Below are 21,082 nucleotides of genomic sequence, written 5' to 3'. Positions count from 1 at the left end.
GGTCGACGCTGCACGCCTGCACTCGCAGCAGTATTCATGTGAGAGGCTGCTTTGGAAAGTTGCCGTTTCAGGCGGTCGGCTGCTCTCCGTACCGGACATTGCCGCCACAAGCCCTGGCCCAGCTTAACCTCGGCTCTGTCTCTCCCGTTCGTTCATCTCCCCGTCGCTGTGCAAGCTAACTTATACCCTTTGTATGTCCCTTCTGCAGTATGGAGGCGCAGACGAAAGCCAAGGTTCGCAGTCGCAAGTGACCTGCTTGCTGTGCGCGCTGAGACGGCTTTGCAGGTCACCGCGAGAGTGGACTACGATAGAACACGACCTCCCTCCCCCTTCAAACCTCACACCCCGACGCTGTCGCTCAACACAGTCATCAAGCCCAAGGCGAAGGTCAACAGTAGTGCGACCGTCGCAAACCGCAAGGTTCAAGCACCCCGAGTTGCATCCCCCGCGCCGTCAGTGCGAAGCCCGCCTTCGGCGCGGGCGCCCTCTCCGTTCAAGCCGACGCACTCCGGTCTTCTACAATCCACGTCGACGACCGCCGTCTCGAGTGTGAAGGCACGGCTCACTGCGCGTCCGGCCTCGCAACACTCGCCCACGACCCCGGAGTCGCGACAGCGTTCGCTGACGACCGTCCCTTCAGATTCGGCTCTCTCTGCCCGCGGCTTCGGTGCGCGACCGCGCAGGGGCAGCGTATCCTCTCATGCCTCCTTGACCGTCTCCCCTACGCACGCCGAACACCGAACCCAGTCCACGAGGTCTCTAGCGTCGCCATCACAGGAGAATGGGTCGCCGCTACCATCTGCGACTAAGGGTATAGCACGCGTGAAGTCCAAGGTGTCGAACCTTGCTGGCGGCAGCCCGCATACATCACCTCCCGTCTCTTCCTTCCCGACGGGTCACGCTCGTGGGCTATCTATTCCCACTATCTCCTTGGCGGCTCCGCTGCTGCCTGCTGATGTTAATTCGTCACCGATCTTGTCCTCGGCGCATCCACCGTCGTTTTCAAGGGGAGATAGTCCAACACACGGCCATGTATATCAACCGCTTGCTCCGTTTGACGATGTGGTCGCGAAATATAGCAACTACTCGGTAACCGCGAAGGTGGACCCGGCTGCGATACCGCTCCCACCACAGTCACCGCCGATGTCCACCATCTCGTTCTCCTCGCGATCTTCCGCATCACGTTCATCGGTTTCGTATGACAGGACAGATGCTAGTCATAGCACGGCCCCTACAGTGCATTCCCGAATCAATGGGCATAGCAAGCACGCGAGAGCTAGTATGGATGGATTGGATGTGCACTCAGATGTACTGACGCCCAGCGAGGACGAAAGCTGGGACGAAGATGAGGATAGCACCGCGTTGCGCGCACCGCTGCGCGAGGACCCAGACAGGAAGTTGAAGGACGAGGCCAAGTCAAACCGTAAGGTGAGCAACCCGAAGTGACGACTTTGGCGTATGCTACAACTGACACATTCCACTGGCAGATTGCCGACTTGGAGATTACGAACAAGTCTCTCCTTGCTATCAACGTGACGTTGGAGGCGGAGAAGCATAAGCAAGCCAAGGAGATTCGAGAGCTGAAGCGGAAGCTGCGGGAGTCGCGGCTCATATTGCCACCTCCCGCTTACCGTGCGGTGAAATCGTCACTGCCTCATGATGATACCGCGGAGGAGGAAGAGGAGGAAGAAGGCGAGGACGAGGAAGAGGAGCAGAAGATTATCGAGGGCAAGGATGACGAGCCATACCGTCGTGTCAAGGTCATGCTGGAGACCTTGCTTGACTCTTGTCAACGGGCGCTGCAAACGAAGCCGGAGGACTTCGTTGAGAAGACGCGAGGAGGCGCGAAGGTCCTCACGGCGGAGGAAGTTCGGTCATGGCGTGGAGACGAAACACTGGATGACATCGACCCAGATACGTCTCTGACCGAGGAGCGAGAAGACGAGGAATCTACTCAGATGGATATGAGCGGGGACGGCGCTTTCGCTCTGCTCAACGCCATGCGGCACGGTGCCGAGACCAGGCTGGATAGCGAAGAGGCGGTGGAAGCGTCCCTGGTCGTCTCCGAGGACGGCGACTCCTCGACGGTGCCACCTATCACGGTGACGCCGTCTCAATGATACATGCTCCCTTCGCTATCGCTGGCGTTGAACGCCGTCACAACCCATTCCGTATGCCCTTATTGTACTTATGGAGCTATACCCGTACACATGCACACTGCACCTGCCCATGTCTGGAACTCGTACGTCGCACGCATTCTATCATTGTTTTACTGATACTTCACACCCTCATTTCGTCGCATCCTCGTTCATAGTCGCATAGGTTACGCTCATACCTCCTGTACGGTATATAACACTAAAGAATAGAAGTCTCAGTCCATGGTCAAGTCGACGTATGTCTAACGTACACAGGTACACACGCATCCGAGCCGGAGTCGGTTCCTCTTGCTCTGTGGCCGTATCACACTATGTGAGTCTCCTTTTCTCAAGCTTTGATTCGGGGGGACGAATTCACCACCAAGCTCAAGCTCAACGAAGGGCTGATAACATACTTAATGCTCAGATATCGTCCACCAGTGACGTTCCTGGCAGGCCTCCTCGTTACAACCCCTGTATGCCCTCACAACTCACGGATGCACTAAGCGTCGCCTCGAATGGCGAAGGCCACGCCGATTTGCTCAAGGGCGGATGCTCACGTACCCGTCAAGATTAATCAAGAAATTTGTACTCAATTTGTAGGCACTCGGGGCCCTATCGACGCCCTCCGGTACTATGCTGCAGCATAGTCGAGATCAAGCAATCTGTGAATCAATGTACCGATGTAACCTTCAACTTCTCATAGTGCACAGCGCCTGCCATTCCACAGAAGAGCGGTATCGGCGCCTCGCCTCTGGATCGCGTCGCGCGATGCTCGAAAATCGCGCTCACGTGCAGAGGACGCGACGGTGGCATAATGAGGGGCGGCGCTTGTGTTACATTGTGCTCGGAGGCAGTGAGCGGCGAGCTCTCCCCTGATATAAAGCCCAGCAAGACCTGCCCTCCTATCCTCCTCTCCTTCGTCCGCATCTAGTCACGTCATGGCCTCCACGTACGACCCAGATGCTGGCTCCGAGCACGTCTTCAATCGGCAGTTCCACCTTTGCGAGTATCTGGAGAACAACTACAGCACTGGGGATCTCATCAAGACCTGTCCCGATTGCTCTCGCTTTTTCGTCGTTTGCTGCCAACACAGTGAACATAGGAGACCGCTGCCTTGCCATCGCTACCGGCTGGTATTCACGGACGGTGCATGCCTTTCGAATGGCCAGACGGCGGCGACATCCGGCCTTGGCGCCGCTATCGGCCAGGAGTCCTATCAACAGTCCTCCGTTCCCGTGGACAATACAGTTGATCCGGGCGCCAAGAGGTCTAGTCAGCGTGCAGAGCTGCTCGCTGCCATCGAGGGACTGCGATTGCTGGAATTTGTCGAGGGCCCCGGAGACGCGCATCATCGTCTCTACAACCGCCACGGGAAGCCAGGAGATGAATCCACCGTCTCGTATAATAACTGGATTATCACGACGGACTCGAAGTACGTGGTGGATGGTATAACGGACTGGCTGCCGAATAAGTGGAAGGTGAGTCTTTGTCATGGACCCCTTTGTGTCAATATACTCACTATATGCGCCTGCCTCGCAGCCTAACGGAATGCGCACATTCGATTACCGCACTCCCGCCAATCTCGACCTCTTCCTGACGCTTCACAGAGATATCAACAACCTGGAGCGCCAGCGTGACGTCCGCATTGGCTTCTGGCATGTCCCGCGCCAGCACAACGCCATCGCCGACCGCCTGGCTAAGGACGCTGCTAAGCGTGCCCCTGCCGCTTCTCCCCTTCGCAGCCCGAACGTCGCCTTCTGAGTGACCCCGTTTCGACACGTATGAAACTTGAAGCTTTTTATTGAATCAATGAACTGAAAAGGTTCGTCGTCACTGCTCATGCCGCATATACACGGTATTCATTCGAATGTCAGCTACCATTATCAACTACTTTAAACTCCATCCCTGCCTGGGCAGCAAGTATTGACCAAGGAAACGTTTAAGGAACCAGCGCGCTCGTGGGCTGTGTGGCTGGGACCCTCGTGTTAATGTCGAGCAGTCTCCCATTAATCAATAAACTATTCTCTGCTCTGCCGATACGAAGGCAGGCGATATGCGACTAATTCAGACCGGACGGCGACTCCACGACGGTGGTAAGTAGTTATAGGTGCTCGGCTTTTGCGATTGTCAGTGGTCTATTCGGAACTTCCATTAAGCCCCAGTCAATATAGCTAATATATGGCAGTACCGTGCTGAAATCTAGATGGTCTACAGAACCTGCGTCCGTGGAGGCCCGTCGAGGGAGTGCCTCCAGAGCTTGTCGCTGCAGCGACTGTTTTACGATCGCGCTCACGTGCGTGATATCGCTTTCATCACCCTGCCCAGCTAAGTCATCGGTTCCCCTGGGCCCTGGCCACGTCTCTCAGACCATACCATCGCGCGGCAAGGTCGCCACTAGCGCATCCCTCGACTTTCTTGGTCTCATCCAACCCAACTCCATTCGGTCTTTCGCATATCATGGCCTCAGTACCCGGCCCTTCCCTCGGTCCTCATCATCAACACATCGTTAATCGAAAGTACCAGCCTTGCCCGACACTACTCAGCAAATACACTCCGGATCAACTGGTCACTTACTGCCCTCACTGCGACCGCTTTGTCGCGGTCTGCTGCGAATGTGACGTTCGTCCGGGCAAGCAAAAACGGGTGTGCCATCGCTTCCGAGTGGTCTACACAGACGGTGCATGTCCCAACAACGGCGAGCCAACCGCAACGGCTGGTGTGGGCGTCGCCTTCGGACCCACTGTGGATCCGGACCGTCGATTGTCCGTCCCCGTGGACGACGATATCGACTCACATCCCACAAGGTCCAGCCAGCGCGCGGAGTTGTTAGCTGCTATCCTGGCACTCGGATTCATCGAGAACACGGCGAAAAGGTCACGCACTGGCGACGAGTGCTTGTTGAGCCCGCATCATGCGTCGGAAACCGCCCAGTGGATCGTCGCGACAGACTCGGACTATCTATTTCAAGGCATAACAGACTGGGTACCGAACAAGTGGATGGTACGGTCTCGGTTATTACCTTGCCATGCTACCGTATAATCCTATTTTCTATCAGCCCAACGGGATGCGCACGGCTCAAGGGCGTGAACCGGCCAATAGGGACCTGTTTTTGGGGCTTGAAATAAGCCTGAGCGTCCTGGAAGAAAAGTATAATACCCGTGTCGGTTTCTGGCATATCCCACGCAAAATGAATACCATCGCCGACGGACTGGCCAAGGCGGCGGCCGAGCATGGCACTATTGCTTCGCGATTTCGCATGCCTGACCGAGATGTTGAGACTGTCCTCGTACTGTAGGACTCGAAGGAATGGGCTGGTCTCTAGCCATGTCAGACAAGAAGGTCCGTCATGTTATAATCTTGCGTTTCTGCATACACAACACTCATGTCTAACCACGTTTCTCGCCCTGAACAGCCGTTCATACGCGACGGCGCTGGATTAAGCAGTACGGTCAAGTTTGTATTTGAAGTCTTGGTCCGCGATAAGTAGTAGACGTTCTACTATGTCGAGAGTTTGCGCTTGGGCTGACTCACTGGCCCAGCGGTTGCGGCACCTCAGCGAGTAGCGGCGCGATAGGAGCCTCGACGGGATTGATCATACGACCGGGTCCGACTTCTGGAGCATCGTCGACGAAGTAAGAAGCAAAGCCCGACGACCAATCGACGACCGTGACTGTGGACGGTGTAGCCAGCCACATGCGCATCATATGCTTACGTTGTCAACTTGTAGACGACCTCCGGCGTCTAGTCGCGTAAACTTGAAAGTCCACTCAGAAACGTCCAAGAAACGTCGCATTTCGCTCGCACAATGCTTATGAACACAGTGCAACCTGCTTTCAGCGTCGCTATATTTGAATGTGAATACTGTCATCATTGCAAGCTAATAGTCGGATCGCTACGTGCCAGTGGACTCGCCGCAAGTTGCGCCGCTTGTCGAAGACGTCGTCGACATCCGACGAAACCTCCCAACCATGGCTTGATGACCGCATTTCGAAGTTAATCCTCGTAATGCTTCCCAAGACCACCGCGTAGGACACCTTATGAGGGTACCTCGCTCATCGACGCTGGGCACAGTGGCTGATGGTGCCCTGGTGGCGAAGTCTTGTGAACTCCCACTGAGTTGTTCTACCGCATTCTACATCGGGTACTCATTGTTTTGTGTTTAGATGCCATAGGATTCGGACGACAGGATAGAACTCGGAGGTCGCGTCGGATCGAGTTCAATGGGTAGACGGCTTCTGACACTCCTGTCCAAACGTACCACAGTTCTTTGGCATTCGTTGGTATGTTCCTCAATGCTGCGATGTACTATCTCATTGTCTACATGCGTCGTACCTTGCTCTCGGCGGTCCGATAGCTGGTCCATGTATCTCCTATGATGCCGCCCATCCGCCACAGGCCCATCGACAATCCTGCACTTTCTCCGTACCAGCCGGTCCACCGGACTTGTGGGGGATGAATAGCCCATGACAGCCGGACTCCCCTGAGCGAATCTACTGTCCCTTGACAGCACACCGACAGCCTGGGTACCATGCCATTGTTTTGTGGCGTATGTCCGCCTCTACCCCGAGCAGGGCTTCCGTCCGATGCTCAATACGTCGGAGACGCCTTCGACTAGTGGAGCTATACCCCGCGGCCTTCGCGCAGCTACCCTTATATCATGCCTAAGGCGACTACCCGGCATGTACGCTCCTGTACCGCTTGTCCCGCGTCGCCACTCCCATGGCTAATTTAGACCTCGATCACCATCTGAACGATACTGTGGGATGTGTATTCATTGGAATACTCCTCGAACTCATGTACGTCATCGTCTTGACCGCTATCCGATTGGTATTGATATTGTGATCGACCCAAATGCTGATAGCTTGTACGGCTTTTCCTTGGCGCAAACACAGTATTACTTCCATGAGTATCCCTGCGACCGCCTTTACATACAGATACTGGTAAGTTTCTTCTCTGTTCTACGATACATGAAATAGTCCGTTGACGAGATCAATGCAGGTTGCGTTCTTGTGGTAAGAATGCATCTCAGCGAAGGACTGTTATGGTCTTCACTCGTGCTGAATAGGTTGCTGGATACCGCGAGGACATGCTGCGATCTGCAGGCAAGTTGTTATGGCTTTGTTCGACTGTCTTCAACGGTTTGCCTGACTAGTGCTCCTCAGTTTCTATGGGACTATCTGGTCACAAACCATGCAAACCTCGGTGGCATGTCACGGTTCACCAAGTAAGGCGGCGTAGTCTGTGTCGGTAGCGTTAACTGACGAGTCTCACAGCACATTCATTGTGAGCACCATCCCTGCTTCATGCCATACCGGCTTTGTAGCTGATATGCGCCGTTCAAGGCTGAGTTCTTTCTCGCTGTGAGTACATAGATTATACTTGACAAATCCTGTGTCACAGTATCACGTTCATAGAGCTGCGTCGTCTTGATTGTCCAGTTGTGAGTACAAAAACCGGCGTGCATCCCATATTTACATACTGACGGTAACGCTTATAAGGTACTTCATCTACTCCGTCTGGCGCTGTATGTCTGTCTTCGTCGCACGACGTCACAAACACTAACGTTACTTGCAGTCATGGCCTACAAATGGCATCGGTTCCCGCTGACCATCACTATGGTGAGGGCACTCGTTCGGGAGCCGGACGGTGCTCATATTTCAATCAGGTGTCTCTGGCTCTACTCTCGTTTAGTACGTTCCGCGTAGCCTTGGACTCACGATTCATATGTTGAGCAACCGTTGTTCGTGGTATTATAGGTGGCGGTGTGGGTAAGTAGTTCAATTTCATGCCATTTGACTGAACACTGATGCATTTCCTAGTTTCCGTGTATGATTTGTGAGCTCTCTCTAGCTGCTTGCGACACACTTGTTGATACCGCGAATGCGTCTATCCTAGTACGGTCAATTCGGATCTCGGAGCAAGCCTTGATCGTGCGGAAGTTCCTGCCTCCATTCAAACCGTCACCGCGTTTGTCACAGACGTATACATCGCGGCTGCTCTGTCCATCATCTTGCATGGAAAACGAACAGGGTTTTCGGGGTGCGTCGAAAGCCCTGACGTCCTATATTAGTTCCTGCCATGGCTGATTCTGTGCGGTCGGGTGTCCTACAGAACGGATTCGCTCATCACGAAGCTCGTCGCGTTCGCAATTCATAGAGGTATCATTACTGCGTACGCTTTACGTTCTCTGAAACGTGCTCGGCTGAGTTGATAAACCCGAGAACCACATATAGACTCATGCAACTTCTGCACTTCGCCACGGTATGCATCTGTATTGTATCTGTTGTTATTGCTCACCCTGTGCGCGATTCCCATCAACAGTACATCGGCACTCTCAACGACGGCCCTAACAAACTCTTTTGGGCGCTCTTTCACTTCCCAGGGAGCAAAAGTGCGTGCCCACTCTGCCTCCCGTTGGCCACGCGCCGTGCTGACAGAGTTCTTTGCTCGCAGTTTATACAAATTCTCTCCTTGCTGTGTGCGTGTTTCGTCTGTCGCGCATCAAAAGGTGAATGGCGATCTGACGACCGCATGCGCCGTCCTAGCTTTAACATCCGCAACTGGCTTCGCGATGGCCCCGCCCAGGCGATGGTTGAGGAGATCGAGCTTTGTTCGTCAGGGAGCGGCGGCTCACGGAGGTGCGCGCTCGTCATGTCATTTATTTCATTCCTGTTCTCGAAGCTGACGCAGACTCGCATCCTACGCCGCACTTCGTTCGCTTCTCCTCGCACCCATGTCAACATGGATGCTCGTTGTGTAGCACGGGTCCACCCCAAATACGGGCGGCGCGTATTGTCGTTACCACGGAGGTGTTCTCGGACACGGACCTGCGCAACGGGAGAGGGAGGAGTGGGAGCGGTGCTGGAGTATAGGGCCGAGGCTGGTAGGTGTGCACACTGTCTCTCGCTGAGATCGCATAGCGTTCTTCTCGACCACAATCGAAGAGCAGCCTCGTGGCGGTGGAAATGAAGGGGAGCACCATTTACAAGTAGAACCTGCCGTATTGAATAGCGTTTCTTGCGCGAACCCTACAGCCTGCATACGTATACGACATGCGAAGACCCTCGTCGACACAGATCGGAGCCATTGCATGGCTGGTGTTGGACATGTCTAGGCTATGCACGAACGTGATCTAGCAAACGATGCGATAGAAGTCGAGTCGATCGGCGACGGTTTCAGACTGGAACGCTGAACTCCATGCGGGCGGCCATGTAGGCGCTGCTATCTGTCGTTAGACTGCTACACACTGTCGAGTCTCCAGGCTCGGGAACCGAAGTGGTATGTCCACTGACAATTGCTAGTCCCTAGATGTGCTACCGTTGGCTCTGTGCTGGCGACGTGACATCTACGGTAGGCTTCTGTATCGCCACCTTCAAGTTGGTGAGCTTTGCCGAGCGATCAACTATAAGCGGGACTGGCGCTCTCGACCAGTCTAGCCCAATAACGAACTGAATGGCTTCGCGGTGCTTCTGCAGCTATTACGATGCCTTGACGCGGTGGCCTGATGCACCGATGGCCGCTCTACACTTAGCGGGCTTCAAGGGCTTCTATTCGAAGTCAAAACGACGAAAAGGCCGTAAGCCCATGCGGTGTAGTTCTCGGAGTCAGTATGCTTCACCGAGGTTCTAATATATAATGCCCACAGGTCCTAACGCTCGGTGCACCCTCCTGTGGCCCTGGTTCCGTTACGCCGCTTCTCGTCATGGATCCAGATCTCAGCCAACAACTGGACGATACGTTGGGATGCGTTTTTATCGGACTGACACTGGCATTGATGTGCGTCGGTTACTTATGTTCATAGCTGTCAACCGAGTCATAACACGAGCACAGTTTGTACGGCTTCTCCTTGGCGCAGACGCAGTATTACTTCCACGAATATAGTTCATGTGATCACCTATCCACACAAGCCTTGGTGAGGTGCAGTGGTCCATGTTGAGGTTCGACGTTCGACTCATCCTGGGACCTGAACTTATCACGGCAGGTGGCCTTCCTATGGTATTATCCCGTCCGAGAGATCGGTAGCTAGATCGGCTGACCCCGTGCTACCTAGGCTGCTTGACACGGCAAGGACGTGCTGTGGACTGCAGGTATGCATCGCTTGAAGTTTGTGGGGACTCTGATCTCACCCTGATTCGGTTTATCCTCAGTTTCTCTGGGTTTACTTGATCGACAACCATACGAACTTGAGCGGCTTATCACAGTTCACAGAGTTGGGCAATTTCTCCGAGACTTTGATGACTGCTTACAGAATCCCTTAACAGCGCGTTCATTGTGAGTTCTCGTGCCGCAAGTTGTCTCCATTTCGTCTGATAAGCAAAACCGAGGCCGACGCCTTCTTCGCAGTTCGTACTTCCTCGATAAAACCTCGTGTGGCACGTCTGATTATCGTGCCAGACCTTGATTATCCTGATCACTCAGTTGTAAGTACATGTTTGAGCTGATTTCGTAGTGAACTTGTAATCACAATGTCAAGATACTACATCAATGTCATCTGGCGCCGTACGTCCACGCTATTCTTGTCTAGCATGATGATGCATTGAATTAGCGATGCAGTGATTGCTCGACAACAGCACCGGCTCTTCCTTGCGTCAATAATGGTGAGTGCGTCTCAGCACATACGCGGGCAATGCTCACCGAAATTCCAACGCGCCAGGTAGGACTTGCCCTACTGTCCTTTTGTAAGTGTGATATTACGACCTGATCATGAGAATCATATCTCACGACTACGTGCACAATAGGTAGCGGCATTGGTGAGTTCGGGCCATATTGTTTCTGGTCTGAACGCTCTACAAAGTGATCCCTATAGCATCAGTTCATGGTTTGTAAGTCTTTCCGTTGCTGTTCATTTGCAGTCACTCTTGAGTTGCTCACGAAAGCTCCCTGTGTCCGATCTCACGGTAGTTCCCAACATCACGAGGTAGCCGCGACTGAATCTGGTTCGCGAGTGACATCGTCAATACAGAGCCTCGCAGCATTTGTAGTAGATGCATACATCGCCGCGACGTTGTCAGTCGTCCTCCATGGCAAAAGAACAGGCCTAACGCGGTGCGTCTGCTTCAGCGATAGGCTATAGGAATTAGCGCAGCCGATCTGACGAGTGGAAACTTTATCGCTACCGGCTGGCACAGGACGGACTCGCTTCTAACCAAACTCATCATCTCCGCAGTTCACCGGGGGATCCTGACGGCGTACGTTTTCCGTAACATGCAAAGTAGTATGCGTCTCACACACTCTGGACAACTGCATATAGCTTGCTTCAGTTCTTGCAGTTCATCACTGTATGTCTCACGATTTGCAGCCTGACATGCTCGCTCTCAATGCACGCTGACAATTTTCATTGGCAGTACATCGTCACATTGCATTCCGGAGGTACTAAGCTTATCTGGGCTGTCTTCTACTTTCCGGCGAGCAAGGGTGCGTCTGTTTGACCACCAATTTCTCATGTCTCACAACAACCACTGATGAACGCCCTAGTCAACACCAACTCTCTACTGGCGATGTGAGTGATTTAAGCCGTCTGACCGCTCTGCATGGTTGACTTCTGTGTTAGGCTAAATGTCCGCCACTGGCTTCGAGAATCGATGGTACAGGACGTTGAGCTCAACATCGGTCGGACAGATAGCGGTAGCTCATTGAGGTACAGCTTCTCGTTCTCGGTCAGTACCAGGCTGACATTTCAAATTTCATGTTTCTGTAGCCCGCGCGGGTCGCATCCACGCACAACACGGATTCTCCTCGCAAAAGGAGCGTCGTTGGGATCGCAAGTCGGAGTCATTGGCCCTGAGTCACAAGGGCTTGACGACGGCAAGGCACATTCTATAGTGGACGCTGTCTGTCGACCGCTGGTACAGACCACGGCGTGATTTTTGCCGGCTGCGCTGACTATCAGGCCCTCAACACGGAATCGTTGCCGCAGATCCCGTGTCCGTCTGAATGATGCAACGGGCCCTCGAAGAACCTCAACTTTCCGGGGTTCATGCACGCTATGTACAATACATTCCCATGAATCACGCAAGCACGCCCTCTCCTTTGCAACGCTCTTCACGTCCATCGCCAGCCTGAGAGCTACAGTACAGCCGTACTTACGCTGTGGTGGCGGGACTCTCCTCCTCAGCCTTGTTCTGCGTCTCCATTCTGATGAGCACGTTCGGGATCCGCCTTCAAGAGTAAGGCGGCGCGAATCATCGCGGGGCCTTGGTCGAGCCGCACAGACGTCTTCTGGACCACTTTGGAAGCGACCTTGTGGGAACAGTACTTGGGATAGAATGAAGGGAGGCCTCGAGGCATGCGTTGGTAAGGTCTCCCAAATCAGAACAGCGTTTCGCGCAAACTACGGCCTGTGTACCTGACTGTTGAATGCGCCGCTGACGCAGATCGGAGAACATCATCTATCCAGACGGTGTTATGGTATGATGCTAGGAGAGATGGCAGCTGTTATAATATCACGAAGTGTACAGTATATGTTACTAATGAGTGACACTTGACAGCATCGCGCAGAGACAAACATGATGCATAGCAGAGCTCGAGGCTATGGTAACTGGCGAGCAATGTACGCCGGCACCGCCGCGACTGGGAGTTGTCAATGTCATGAACTTGGCGGACCGCCGGTATATAAATAGGCGCTTACACCACGTAACTGATGGATTCCAAATCAGGCAACTCCAGTGAGTCTTCAGTGGCTGAAGTGTGCTCATGTTTTGCAACCGAGACATGTACGATTGCACTGTGAAGGTTAGTAAATCCTGGAAATACATCGGGGAGAAAACCCTAGTACTGAATGTCATACTTGCAGAATCGTGTCTCTAGCCCAGAGCTCCGCCGCACGCAGGCACATCATTGATTCAACTACTTAGATTTGTGCCAGCTTCAACTCGTAGCCTGAGGCGGCGCCGGCACGCTGGCGGTACTTATGTCGACGCTGGCGGTATGTCGACGCTGCCAGTGCAGTGTGGGCGCGCGCTTCAACTGCATGTAGGGAGTTTTATACACGATTACACAGTACAGCATCTCCGTCTGATCCAGTGATATGTTCTGTCATACACCGGGCCGGCGACACTGGCAGGCCTCGTCTGTGCTACAGATGATGTATCACGGCTGGGCTGTAGTTGCATGCTGATGTACTAGCATCTCAGAGACCGTGATGCCTTCTGCTGTCCGAGGTGAATGGACGGTCGACCTCGAGCCTGGCCGAGATGCCTATATCTTGCCACCTACAGGTTTCCATCCGCTCTGTACCATTTTTCTAACCCTCACTGCGCCCAGAACCCCATGTTTCACCTGGATCAGCTGAATGATACGCTGGGATGTATGTTCATTGGAATATCATTGGCTCTAGTGTACGTCAGAAGTTTACGTTGATCTCTGTTCATCCATTGGCGTCGTTGCTCTGACCCGGATGATATGGCAGTTTGTACGGTTTGTCCATGGCGCAGACGCAGTTTTATTTCCATAGATATACTTCCGACCGTCTATCGCTCAAGGCTCTGGTGAGCCACAGAAGCTCAAAGTGTCATTGCTAGTTTGCCTCCTAATCTCTGTGTTGTCGCAGGTGGCCTTTCTATGGTACGACGTAATCATTGCCACGGCTAACGCTTCTCGGACCCCGACTCACTCGATATCGCCCAGGCTACTTGACACGGCGAGAACGTCCTGCGGCTTGCATGTAAGCAGTCTGTTCATACTCTTGGGTTACACACCTTCGTCTAAAATTATCACAGTTTCTCTGGGTCTGCGTAGTCGAGAACCATGCAAACACTGGCATGAGGGGTATGCTACGATTCACAGTGTAAGACACAGTTCCACTTTGGTCACAACGCCGGCTGAGAATGTCAACAGCACATTCATTGTAAGCAGCCTCCGAGTCAGTGTTCTACGTGACCCTTCGATCTTGACTGACGTGACCACAACGTACACGAACCAAGTCTGACGCTTTTTTGGGGGTGAGTGACTACTACACAGCAGAACGTCCGTGGCAAATATCTCACCTTGCGTTCTCCTGGTCTAGACCTTGACAATCGCGATCACACAGCTGTGGGTAAACCTCCGACCTAATTGATTCGCCAACCATGTTACTACAGCAGTCGCGCAGGTACTATATACACACCATTTGGCACCGTATGTATATCCAGTCTTGCGGAACATCACGGGAATTGACGATCAAACAGTTATGTCAATGGCCCAGGGTCATAGACGGTGCCGTCTCATTCTGATAACAATAATGGTGAGCAGCCACACATTGTCACGAGCAGATACTGTCTACCTCTCACACACTTTCAAGGTGTTACTCGTCCTACTGTCCTTTTGTGAGTCTGCAGAGTTCTGGAGGAACGGTTGATACTCATGCGGCACAATCTCAGGTAGCGGTGTGGGTACGGCCTGATACTACATTCCGTTTGCATTAACCCTACTCACTGCCCTTCAGTATCTGTTTATGGGTGGTAAGATGACCCACACTTCCTATCTACAGAGTCTTCTCACGTCCCCGAGTGGCAGCTGGCTCCGGCGTGGAATCGCTGCGAGTATGGTCGATGTCAAAGTCACTTCGTCAATGCAGACTATCACCGCGTTTATCACAGACGCGTATTTGGCCATTGCCCTGTCAATCATTTTTCATCGCCAGCGGACAGGTTGTACAAGATCAGGGTGCGTCCAACTCAATGGGTTCAGAGACATCTGAACTTAGCCTTACCGACGATTGTGCCCCGGGAATGTCGATGACTAATGTCGCCATACGGACTCTGGAAATAGGTCAGACTTGTTAATTAGGCGACTCATGACATTCGCACTGCAGCGGGGGATCGTGACAGTGTATGTTCTCCATTATATGAATAAGGAGGGTAACTCACATGGGTTTGAATACGCGGCCGCCGCACTGACAGCTTGCTTCAGTTTCTAGAGTTCGTCACGGTACGTAACCGTGTATACGGTTCTGTTCGCTTGACACGTCTACTGGTGACTGGTGGGAACAATGGTCACTTGCAGTACGCTGCCACACTCCATTCAGGCAGTAGTAAGCTCATTTGGACTCTCTTTTACTTTCCGGCGAGCAAAGGTACGTACACTGCATACTTCACAGTCCGGTCTGGTTTCAGCTTATTGACAATGACCATCAGTCTACACCAACTCTCTGCTCGCAATGTGAGTCTTCAATCTCATTTCACCTTGAATCGTCACTGCCTACTCATTGTCTCAGGCTGAATCTCCGCCACTGGCTTCGAGGAACTTCGATTGTCGACTACGTCGAACTCGGTATCGCCGGTGCATTTGAAGATAACAGCTTGAGCCCCAAAAGGTGCGCCCTCACGCGTGCTTGCCTCCGCAACACTGACGTGTGCTTGTACTACATGCGCCTTACTGTAGCTCTCATCTGTTAGCAGTCCCAGGAGCCCAGCCCGTCGTGGCAAGAGGAGCAGTTTCTGCCTCCATGAGTTGGCATCCTGATCATGAGGGTCTAGGAAAGGGGTCGAGTACTAAAGATTCCCGTTGAGATGTGAAGATGCAACGATGACCATTGACATTCTATCGTAGATACGCTCGGCACCTGCCTCGATGTAGAACGCGGCTCCGAACGCGCGACTCGACTCAAGTCCTATGTCTCACACCCAATGTCCACTGGTATCTCGATAACGAACGTCTCGTGTACAGCAGCCCCTCGAAAAACCTCACGCTCCGGGGTCCATGCAAGTCGCATACAGCCACATGTACGGAACCGCACAAGCATGCCCTCCTGCACGCCACGACCCAATCGTCTGGGTCTGAGTACCGATCCGCACCGAAGTCTAGACCCCGCGCGCCCTATGGAATGCCTTTCACGTCCACGGGTAGAGTCACGTTGCGGCCGTACTTGCGCGGTGGCGGGGCGTGGCGCTCTTCCTCGTCCTGCTTGACCTGCGTCTCTGTCGTGACAAGGACGCCCGGGTCCGTGCGGAGCATTGAGCCCCAGAAGTCGTCCCTGCCATAGAAGCGATACGTCAGACATGAGAGGAGAGGGGTGTGCCAGCGGGAAGTGGGGACGCACCGAATTCCGCTCCGCAAGTTCTGAAGGTGGACGGACTCTGCGTAGTGCGATTCGCGGAGCCAGTGGCGCACGTTCAACCTACCATCGTACGGTACATTCAGCGCGTGAGATGGACAGGAAAGGATGAGGGCACGTACAGAGCCAGAAGTGAGTTGACGTAGACTGCGTTGCGGACAATCAGTTCGTCGTGAGATGAGAGGAGTAGGGGACAGGCGGACTCACCCTTGCTCGCAGGGAAGTGGAAAAGCGACCAGATGAGCTCACTTGCGCCGTACTGGAGCGTGGCGATGTACTACATCAGACCCGTCTGAGCAAGCTTTGGCGACAAGGGTCCCTTTGGACGCAAACATACCGTAGCGAAGTGCAGCAGTTGCAGGAGGCTATTGCGATACGAAATGGGAATAAGTCGAGCTGTCAACAGGGAGCTCGACGACATGAGGATGCTACTCACGCAGTGAAGAGCCCCCTGTGTATCGCATACGTGACCAACCGGCTAACCAACGTGTCCGTGCTGTGATACGCAACCCAGCGTAAGCTAGATCCTCCACGCCACCAGCAGATGCAGACGCACTTTTTGAACCCGGTCTTCTTCCCGTACAAGATGACCGAGAGCGCGATAGCGATGTATACGTCTGCAACGAACGCGGCCACGGTCTGGATCGACGCCGGGATGCGTGAGTTGAAGAGGATCGCGTTGAACCCGGGGTCGCGGGCGCTGTGTGGGGTAGAGAGTTCGACGTGAGCGGTGGCGGTGGATGGATGACGGAATATTGCTTACAATTCGGCAACGGAGGCTAGAGTACGTGGGTGGGGATTTAGTGGGTATGTCGGGCGTGAGTATTCTGAATCGAACTTACCGCAACCGCCAGCTGCAGGGGCGCGTCCTGTGGGTAAGCTCGACTCAATGGGGGTGGAAAAGTTTGGTACGAACCAAACGACAGAAGAGCGATGACAGTCTGTGATAGGGTCAGTGAGACGAAACAATATCTCCTAAGACGAGACGTACCAGAGGGCCTATGAGCGGTATGAAGTACCACTTTCCTATGAGGACTGTCGGACGGAGTGATTATCGTGAGCAAAAGAGCGGCGGGACACGGCTTGCGCAAGTACTTACAGCGGTAGATGGCACGGATGAAGTAGCTGAATCAAAGTCAGTACACAAAGGATAATCAAGGAATTGATGACATACGTCTGCACAACCAGCACTGTGACGGACTGATGGACAAAGTAAGCATGACCGACTCTGGAAGGATCGCCGTAAATGTAATCTACTCACAGAGAGCAAGAACTCGACCTATGGGGGTATATGAGTGTCAGGTCCATAGCGCATAAGTTATCCTTGACCCACTGTGAACGTGCTGCAACAAGGCAGTGAGCAAGATACGATACGTCGTACGGTGGCAATGTAGTACTCACGTTGGTATAGTTTGCAAAGCCGATCGATTCGCGTGATTCGTGACAATATAGAGCCACATGTACTTTTGAGTCCGAACGTCAGTACGTATCCACCAGCCAAGGATTCGAGGGCATTACCTGTATGTCTAAGATTGTTCGTACAGTGTCGAGGACCCTGATCAGGGGTGGGCGTCTCGGTGAGCGGCGCCCCGGACATTTGCACTCGCAGTCAACCTACCAAAGAAAGGCTACCTAGACCAACTGTGAGCGACACGTAGATTGGAGCGGCAGATAAAGACATGCCAGAGCTCTGAGCTGTGTTTTGTCCGTCCAGTACTCATGGAAGTAGTACTGTGTCTGCGCGCACGAAAAGCCATACAGCCTGAACAGAGACGGTCAAAACCACGATAGACTGAGTGCCATATTTGTCCTTACACGACTTCGAAGACGATTCCGATGAATGTACACCCAAGGGTGGCATTGAGATTCAGGTCGGCGCTGGACATGGCATTGGCGACGTCGTGCAAAGGGGGAGCAGCAGTCGAGGCAGCGCAGACGAAAGCTGGAGGAGCTAGAGGCTGGTGACGGTCATAAGCATGATGAGGTGTGTGTAAGCCCTTCGTCGTTTTAATTTTGGTGCAGCGCTCAGAAGCCTCGGATGCGCGAGCCATGCGGAGGCGGAAGACGAGTGGATCAACCAGGGATCAACAGTCGGCCCCGGCTTCCACATAGTCAATCTCGCAACAAACTTCCGGGAAGCGCCCAGCCATTTCCGAGTCGATCGCGCGACCCCTTCGCGGCAGTCCGAGTCGCATACTGCCGTTATGTCCTGATACGCTTTCTCCGGACTCGGAAATAGCGACGAGAAAGAGAAATGCAATGGTTTGTGACGTTCATGCGAGGTGTCGGCGCGGCGGCGGGCCAGAGTCTGGCAGACAGCACAGCCACCAGCTACTGAACGCCAGATCTACGGTGCTCGATGATCGAGATCCGGATACGTCGGTGGTGGCGTGTCGCGGCGCCGGCGGCGCTCCGCCACACGGGTATGGGCGCGGCCTGGGCTCGGCTGACGACCTCCGGGGGCTTTTGGCGGATAGGCTGTAGTATTCCCGACCGACGCGACGGTTGCCCCTCTGCTCGGCGAGCTTGCCATATTCGGGGACGCCCTCAACATCGAAGCACCCGATTGCTGCGGCTCGCTACAAGTACCATCAGGCCAATGAGTTTCATCGTGTGCTGCGAAGTACGAGAACCACCATACGTACCGCGAGCACTGGGAAGTGGAGCTCGACCGTGCCTGGTGGTGCCTGGTGTTCTGCGACGCTCATGTCCTTCCATTGGCAGTCACCGCCAACCTGCAAGGAAAAGACTAGGAGGGCGACATGGCAACCATTAACATGTCAGATAACAGCTCAAGCTAGCGGTGCTCCACTGCAGCGCACCTTTTCGTGCTCGCCAGCCAGCCTATACCGTCCTCCACCCTAGTGAATCTCAACTATACGTTCGATCTGTGACAGCCCACCCCGCATGCTCGATAACTCGGAGAGGTTAAATGACATATGTCATGCATCGCGAGCAGCCAATTGACATAGACTACAGCGTTGCAGGGACGAATCAGCGCAGTCGACGACACGAGGCTACCGTATCCACTCACTACTGGCAGAGCGATCAGAGTTAAGCCTCTTTTGAGGCGGGGCTCGCGCGCCGATAGTTGTCGGTGTCGTAGTTACGCCCTGAACGATGCGTCCTGACGTAGCTTCTCGTAGCTTCAGTGATGCCCCACGACATAATACTATTTAACATATTGCCAGAGGCACTCACTGACCAAGGTAGGCAAGCACATCTTATCCCCGGAGTACTCAGGCTCCTAGAATCAACCATGCAACTGCGCACAGTGAGAGCAAGACACCCGACCCGGCGCTGGAGAATACTTACCACATGACTGCTCTTCTACAGATCCCTTCGTCACTACTTGCATGTGCGGATTGATGGACCTACTGTGACTGCTCCAAAGCTGTCTCAGTCGCGAGGATATAGCAGCTGTAGTCCATCGTTCCGCCGGGCATGTCACACATGCTTGACATCGAGTTCGAGCTGGTCAGAATTAGGAACTAACCGCTGCGATCACTATCTACGAGGAAGGCGTTCAGTTACCACTCGCCCCAGATCGCAGAGGGCATTCGCGAAACGGCGTGACATTTGCCGGAGCATTTGAGAATTTGCCGGGGTGTGACGAGCGAGGGCATCGCGCACTACAATGCATATGACAGAGGATGTGTGTCAATTTCGCTTGCACCACCATACCCAACAGCGGACAGCAAGGCGACTATACTATATGCCTTACATCAGAAACCTTCCGCCACAGCAGTCGCTGAGACTCACCAATACATGAGTGGGGATGTTGTGACGACATTAGGATAGAATATGTTACGTCTAGATACTTTCGGCGACCGTCCACTTGGCGAACTCCAGGACCTCCAATCCACCCTCTTGCTCACTTGACTCGACCAAGCCACGTTGAGCGGCCCAGTTCCGGAGGAACGTCTGCACAGGTTGGTCGTTGCCTTCGCCCGCGAACATAGCGAACGGCTGGTCGTACAGAGCCCCCTCCTCGTCCCTTGCACCGGTAGGCGAGCGGACACTAGTCGTCGGGAAGCCGATGATCTGGTTCCCGAGGGATAGGCATAGCTTGTTCAGGTCGGCCTGAAACGCTTCTGGCCCGAGGATGTTCGCTAGCTGGGGAGACTTCAACGCGAGGACAGCAAGGTTCCCGACACGCCCTTGTCGGGGGTTGTTGACAGATTGGTGTACGCGAGATGCAATACGCAAAGCAATGTCGCGCTGGGATGGAGGGAAGGGGTCGCGTACGACAGTGAGGACTCGGCGAAGTGAGATCTTCTCGCCCACCCGACCGGTGAGGTCGCGCATCGCATCTGCGACAGTGCTCTTGCCATTCTTCTCGGGGGCTGTCTTGGAGAGTAGGGGCGCGTCCCGGAGGACGTCGAGAGAGAAGGGGTGGAAGAACTTGTCCGAGTCAGCGGGCTCCGACATGAACGCGGCTGTATGCGCGATGTCGTCAAGCAGCTGGGCGAAGAGGTCGTTCCGAGCGACGAAGTCCGTCTCGCAATTGAGCTCGACCATGGCGGCGCGCACTCCGCTTGGCTTCGCGCTGGTCGCTCCGGGGGACAGAACAGCGGTCCCGATCATGCCCTCGTTCGCCTCCCGGCCCTCGACCTTCGCTGCCTTCTTGACTGCAGACTCGGCGCGGAAGTTACAGAGCCAGAGGAGAGCTCTTGAAACGTCCATGTCCGAGGCCTTGAGAGCCTGCCCGGCCTCGATGGGTGATACGTCGGCATGGCTCCGGAGCTCTGCGACGAGCTCCTTGAGCGACTTTTTGGGCGACTCGGTCGAGTAGAGTCGTGCAGCGAAGGTGCGCTGGGCTGCTCGTCTGGCTGCGAACATTTTAAGGTGGTGGACGGAGGTGGTGGCGCTGCGAAAGACACTGAGAGCTGGACGCGAACGCGAGCGCGTC

At 54.1% G+C, this 21,082-nt stretch overlaps 8 protein-coding genes across 8 annotated transcripts; 6 read left to right on the top strand and 2 right to left on the bottom strand.

Annotated features, from left to right (window-relative positions):
- Positions 1 to 110: 110 nt before the first annotated feature.
- On the top strand, positions 111 to 2,386 carry C8Q71DRAFT_790356 (uncharacterized protein). Its single transcript, XM_047925301.1, has 3 exons — positions 111 to 233; positions 286 to 1,428; positions 1,488 to 2,386. The coding sequence occupies exons 1-3, from the start codon at positions 210 to 212 to the stop codon at positions 2,118 to 2,120; spliced, it is 1,800 nt and encodes a 599-aa protein (XP_047772935.1). The 5' UTR covers positions 111 to 209; the 3' UTR covers positions 2,121 to 2,386.
- Positions 2,387 to 2,981: 595 nt separating this feature from the next.
- C8Q71DRAFT_911855 (ribonuclease H-like domain-containing protein) lies at positions 2,982 to 4,201 on the top strand. The gene is made up of 3 exons (XM_047929152.1): positions 2,982 to 3,616; positions 3,678 to 3,960; positions 4,013 to 4,201. The coding sequence occupies exons 1-2, from the start codon at positions 3,077 to 3,079 to the stop codon at positions 3,897 to 3,899; spliced, it is 762 nt and encodes a 253-aa protein (XP_047772934.1). The 5' UTR covers positions 2,982 to 3,076; the 3' UTR covers positions 3,900 to 3,960; positions 4,013 to 4,201.
- Positions 4,202 to 4,308: 107 nt separating this feature from the next.
- Positions 4,309 to 5,865, top strand: C8Q71DRAFT_790348 (ribonuclease H-like domain-containing protein). Its single transcript, XM_047925300.1, has 3 exons — positions 4,309 to 5,138; positions 5,194 to 5,477; positions 5,551 to 5,865. The coding sequence occupies exons 1-2, from the start codon at positions 4,596 to 4,598 to the stop codon at positions 5,431 to 5,433; spliced, it is 783 nt and encodes a 260-aa protein (XP_047772933.1). The 5' UTR covers positions 4,309 to 4,595; the 3' UTR covers positions 5,434 to 5,477; positions 5,551 to 5,865.
- An 898-nt stretch (positions 5,866 to 6,763) lies between these two features.
- On the top strand, positions 6,764 to 9,273 carry C8Q71DRAFT_405159 (uncharacterized protein). Its single transcript, XM_047918350.1, has 20 exons — positions 6,764 to 6,934; positions 7,000 to 7,078; positions 7,137 to 7,150; positions 7,204 to 7,240; positions 7,301 to 7,362; positions 7,412 to 7,421; positions 7,481 to 7,498; positions 7,553 to 7,578; positions 7,637 to 7,662; positions 7,713 to 7,756; positions 7,804 to 7,828; positions 7,895 to 7,906; positions 7,958 to 7,973; positions 8,034 to 8,177; positions 8,250 to 8,309; positions 8,372 to 8,399; positions 8,460 to 8,529; positions 8,592 to 8,616; positions 8,684 to 8,776; positions 8,899 to 9,273. The coding sequence occupies exons 1-20, from the start codon at positions 6,858 to 6,860 to the stop codon at positions 9,008 to 9,010; spliced, it is 978 nt and encodes a 325-aa protein (XP_047772932.1). The 5' UTR covers positions 6,764 to 6,857; the 3' UTR covers positions 9,011 to 9,273.
- A 173-nt stretch (positions 9,274 to 9,446) lies between these two features.
- C8Q71DRAFT_405384 (uncharacterized protein) lies at positions 9,447 to 12,160 on the top strand. Its single transcript, XM_047918351.1, has 18 exons — positions 9,447 to 9,727; positions 9,784 to 9,914; positions 9,969 to 10,050; positions 10,120 to 10,133; positions 10,189 to 10,225; positions 10,286 to 10,347; positions 10,400 to 10,409; positions 10,463 to 10,480; positions 10,533 to 10,558; positions 10,612 to 10,637; positions 10,692 to 10,735; positions 11,056 to 11,183; positions 11,267 to 11,326; positions 11,389 to 11,416; positions 11,483 to 11,552; positions 11,613 to 11,637; positions 11,689 to 11,775; positions 11,836 to 12,160. The coding sequence occupies exons 2-18, from the start codon at positions 9,841 to 9,843 to the stop codon at positions 11,999 to 12,001; spliced, it is 957 nt and encodes a 318-aa protein (XP_047772931.1). The 5' UTR covers positions 9,447 to 9,727; positions 9,784 to 9,840; the 3' UTR covers positions 12,002 to 12,160.
- Positions 12,161 to 13,213: 1,053 nt separating this feature from the next.
- On the top strand, positions 13,214 to 15,649 carry C8Q71DRAFT_790287 (uncharacterized protein). Its single transcript, XM_047925299.1, has 20 exons — positions 13,214 to 13,474; positions 13,546 to 13,624; positions 13,687 to 13,700; positions 13,764 to 13,800; positions 13,856 to 13,923; positions 13,974 to 13,983; positions 14,060 to 14,077; positions 14,143 to 14,168; positions 14,227 to 14,252; positions 14,303 to 14,358; positions 14,416 to 14,440; positions 14,495 to 14,506; positions 14,560 to 14,575; positions 14,631 to 14,780; positions 14,886 to 14,968; positions 15,025 to 15,044; positions 15,120 to 15,189; positions 15,251 to 15,275; positions 15,331 to 15,429; positions 15,498 to 15,649. The coding sequence occupies exons 1-20, from the start codon at positions 13,302 to 13,304 to the stop codon at positions 15,622 to 15,624; spliced, it is 1,134 nt and encodes a 377-aa protein (XP_047772930.1). The 5' UTR covers positions 13,214 to 13,301; the 3' UTR covers positions 15,625 to 15,649.
- A 561-nt stretch (positions 15,650 to 16,210) lies between these two features.
- On the bottom strand, positions 16,211 to 18,512 carry C8Q71DRAFT_790277 (uncharacterized protein). The gene is made up of 18 exons (XM_047925298.1): positions 17,986 to 18,512; positions 17,854 to 17,932; positions 17,789 to 17,802; positions 17,689 to 17,725; positions 17,572 to 17,633; positions 17,504 to 17,513; positions 17,432 to 17,449; positions 17,345 to 17,370; positions 17,270 to 17,295; positions 17,162 to 17,205; positions 17,087 to 17,111; positions 17,013 to 17,024; positions 16,934 to 16,949; positions 16,727 to 16,870; positions 16,607 to 16,666; positions 16,508 to 16,535; positions 16,378 to 16,447; positions 16,211 to 16,317 (listed from the first exon to the last, which is right to left on the bottom strand). Exons 1-18 carry the CDS (start codon positions 18,219 to 18,221, stop codon positions 16,253 to 16,255), a joined length of 972 nt encoding a protein of 323 aa, XP_047772929.1. The 5' UTR covers positions 18,222 to 18,512; the 3' UTR covers positions 16,211 to 16,252.
- Positions 18,513 to 19,747: 1,235 nt separating this feature from the next.
- On the bottom strand, positions 19,748 to 21,045 carry C8Q71DRAFT_843775 (EF-TsMt 2). Its single transcript, XM_047926576.1, has 2 exons — positions 19,933 to 21,045; positions 19,748 to 19,881 (listed from the first exon to the last, which is right to left on the bottom strand). The coding sequence occupies exon 1, from the start codon at positions 21,010 to 21,012 to the stop codon at positions 19,984 to 19,986; it is 1,029 nt and encodes a 342-aa protein (XP_047772928.1). The 5' UTR covers positions 21,013 to 21,045; the 3' UTR covers positions 19,748 to 19,881; positions 19,933 to 19,983.
- Positions 21,046 to 21,082: the final 37 nt, after the last annotated feature.

The sequence above is a fragment of the Rhodofomes roseus genome (genome assembly GCF_022264815.1).
Source record: "Rhodofomes roseus strain CIRM-BRFM 1785 chromosome Unknown C8Q71scaffold_38, whole genome shotgun sequence".
Lineage (NCBI taxonomy): Eukaryota > Fungi > Basidiomycota > Agaricomycetes > Polyporales > Fomitopsidaceae > Rhodofomes > Rhodofomes roseus.
This window is presented reverse-complemented; position numbering and strand designations above follow the sequence as displayed.

Bases quoted from the DNA above. Each gene is read 5' to 3' on its own strand.
- C8Q71DRAFT_790356 (XM_047925301.1), top strand. From the start codon at position 210: ATGGAGGCGCAGACGAAAGCCAAG. The intron at 234-285 runs GTTCGCAGTCGC...ACGGCTTTGCAG, and splicing joins AGGCGCAGACGAAAGCCAAG to GTCACCGCGAGAGTGGACTA. The intron at 1,429-1,487 runs GTGAGCAACCCG...TTCCACTGGCAG, and splicing joins AGGCCAAGTCAAACCGTAAG to ATTGCCGACTTGGAGATTAC.
- C8Q71DRAFT_911855 (XM_047929152.1), top strand. From the start codon at position 3,077: ATGGCCTCCACGTACGACCCAGATGCTGGCTCCGAGCACGTCTTCAAT. The intron at 3,617-3,677 runs GTGAGTCTTTGT...CCTGCCTCGCAG, and splicing joins GGCTGCCGAATAAGTGGAAG to CCTAACGGAATGCGCACATT.
- C8Q71DRAFT_790348 (XM_047925300.1), top strand. From the start codon at position 4,596: ATGGCCTCAGTACCCGGCCCTTCCCTCGGTCCTCATCATCAACACATC. The intron at 5,139-5,193 runs GTACGGTCTCGG...ATTTTCTATCAG, and splicing joins GGGTACCGAACAAGTGGATG to CCCAACGGGATGCGCACGGC.
- C8Q71DRAFT_405159 (XM_047918350.1), top strand. From the start codon at position 6,858: ATGGCTAATTTAGACCTCGATCACCATCTGAACGATACTGTGGGATGT. The intron at 8,400-8,459 runs GTATGCATCTGT...TCCCATCAACAG, and splicing joins AACTTCTGCACTTCGCCACG to TACATCGGCACTCTCAACGA. The intron at 8,617-8,683 runs GTGCGTGTTTCG...GCGCCGTCCTAG, and splicing joins ACAAATTCTCTCCTTGCTGT to CTTTAACATCCGCAACTGGC.
- C8Q71DRAFT_405384 (XM_047918351.1), top strand. From the start codon at position 9,841: ATGGATCCAGATCTCAGCCAACAACTGGACGATACGTTGGGATGCGTT. The intron at 10,559-10,611 runs GTAAGTACATGT...CACAATGTCAAG, and splicing joins ATTATCCTGATCACTCAGTT to ATACTACATCAATGTCATCT. The intron at 11,553-11,612 runs GTGCGTCTGTTT...TGAACGCCCTAG, and splicing joins CTACTTTCCGGCGAGCAAGG to TCAACACCAACTCTCTACTG.
- C8Q71DRAFT_790287 (XM_047925299.1), top strand. From the start codon at position 13,302: ATGGACGGTCGACCTCGAGCCTGGCCGAGATGCCTATATCTTGCCACC. The intron at 13,801-13,855 runs GTAAGCAGTCTG...AAATTATCACAG, and splicing joins GAACGTCCTGCGGCTTGCAT to TTTCTCTGGGTCTGCGTAGT. The intron at 14,969-15,024 runs AGGAGGGTAACT...ACAGCTTGCTTC, and splicing joins TGTTCTCCATTATATGAATA to AGTTTCTAGAGTTCGTCACG.
- C8Q71DRAFT_790277 (XM_047925298.1), bottom strand. From the start codon at position 18,221: ATGGCTCGCGCATCCGAGGCTTCTGAGCGCTGCACCAAAATTAAAACG. The intron at 17,206-17,269 runs GTAAGTACTTGC...TCCGTCCGACAG, and splicing joins CATCCGTGCCATCTACCGCT to TCCTCATAGGAAAGTGGTAC. The intron at 16,536-16,606 runs GTGAGTAGCATC...GTATCGCAATAG, and splicing joins CACAGGGGGCTCTTCACTGC to CCTCCTGCAACTGCTGCACT.
- C8Q71DRAFT_843775 (XM_047926576.1), bottom strand. From the start codon at position 21,012: ATGTTCGCAGCCAGACGAGCAGCCCAGCGCACCTTCGCTGCACGACTC.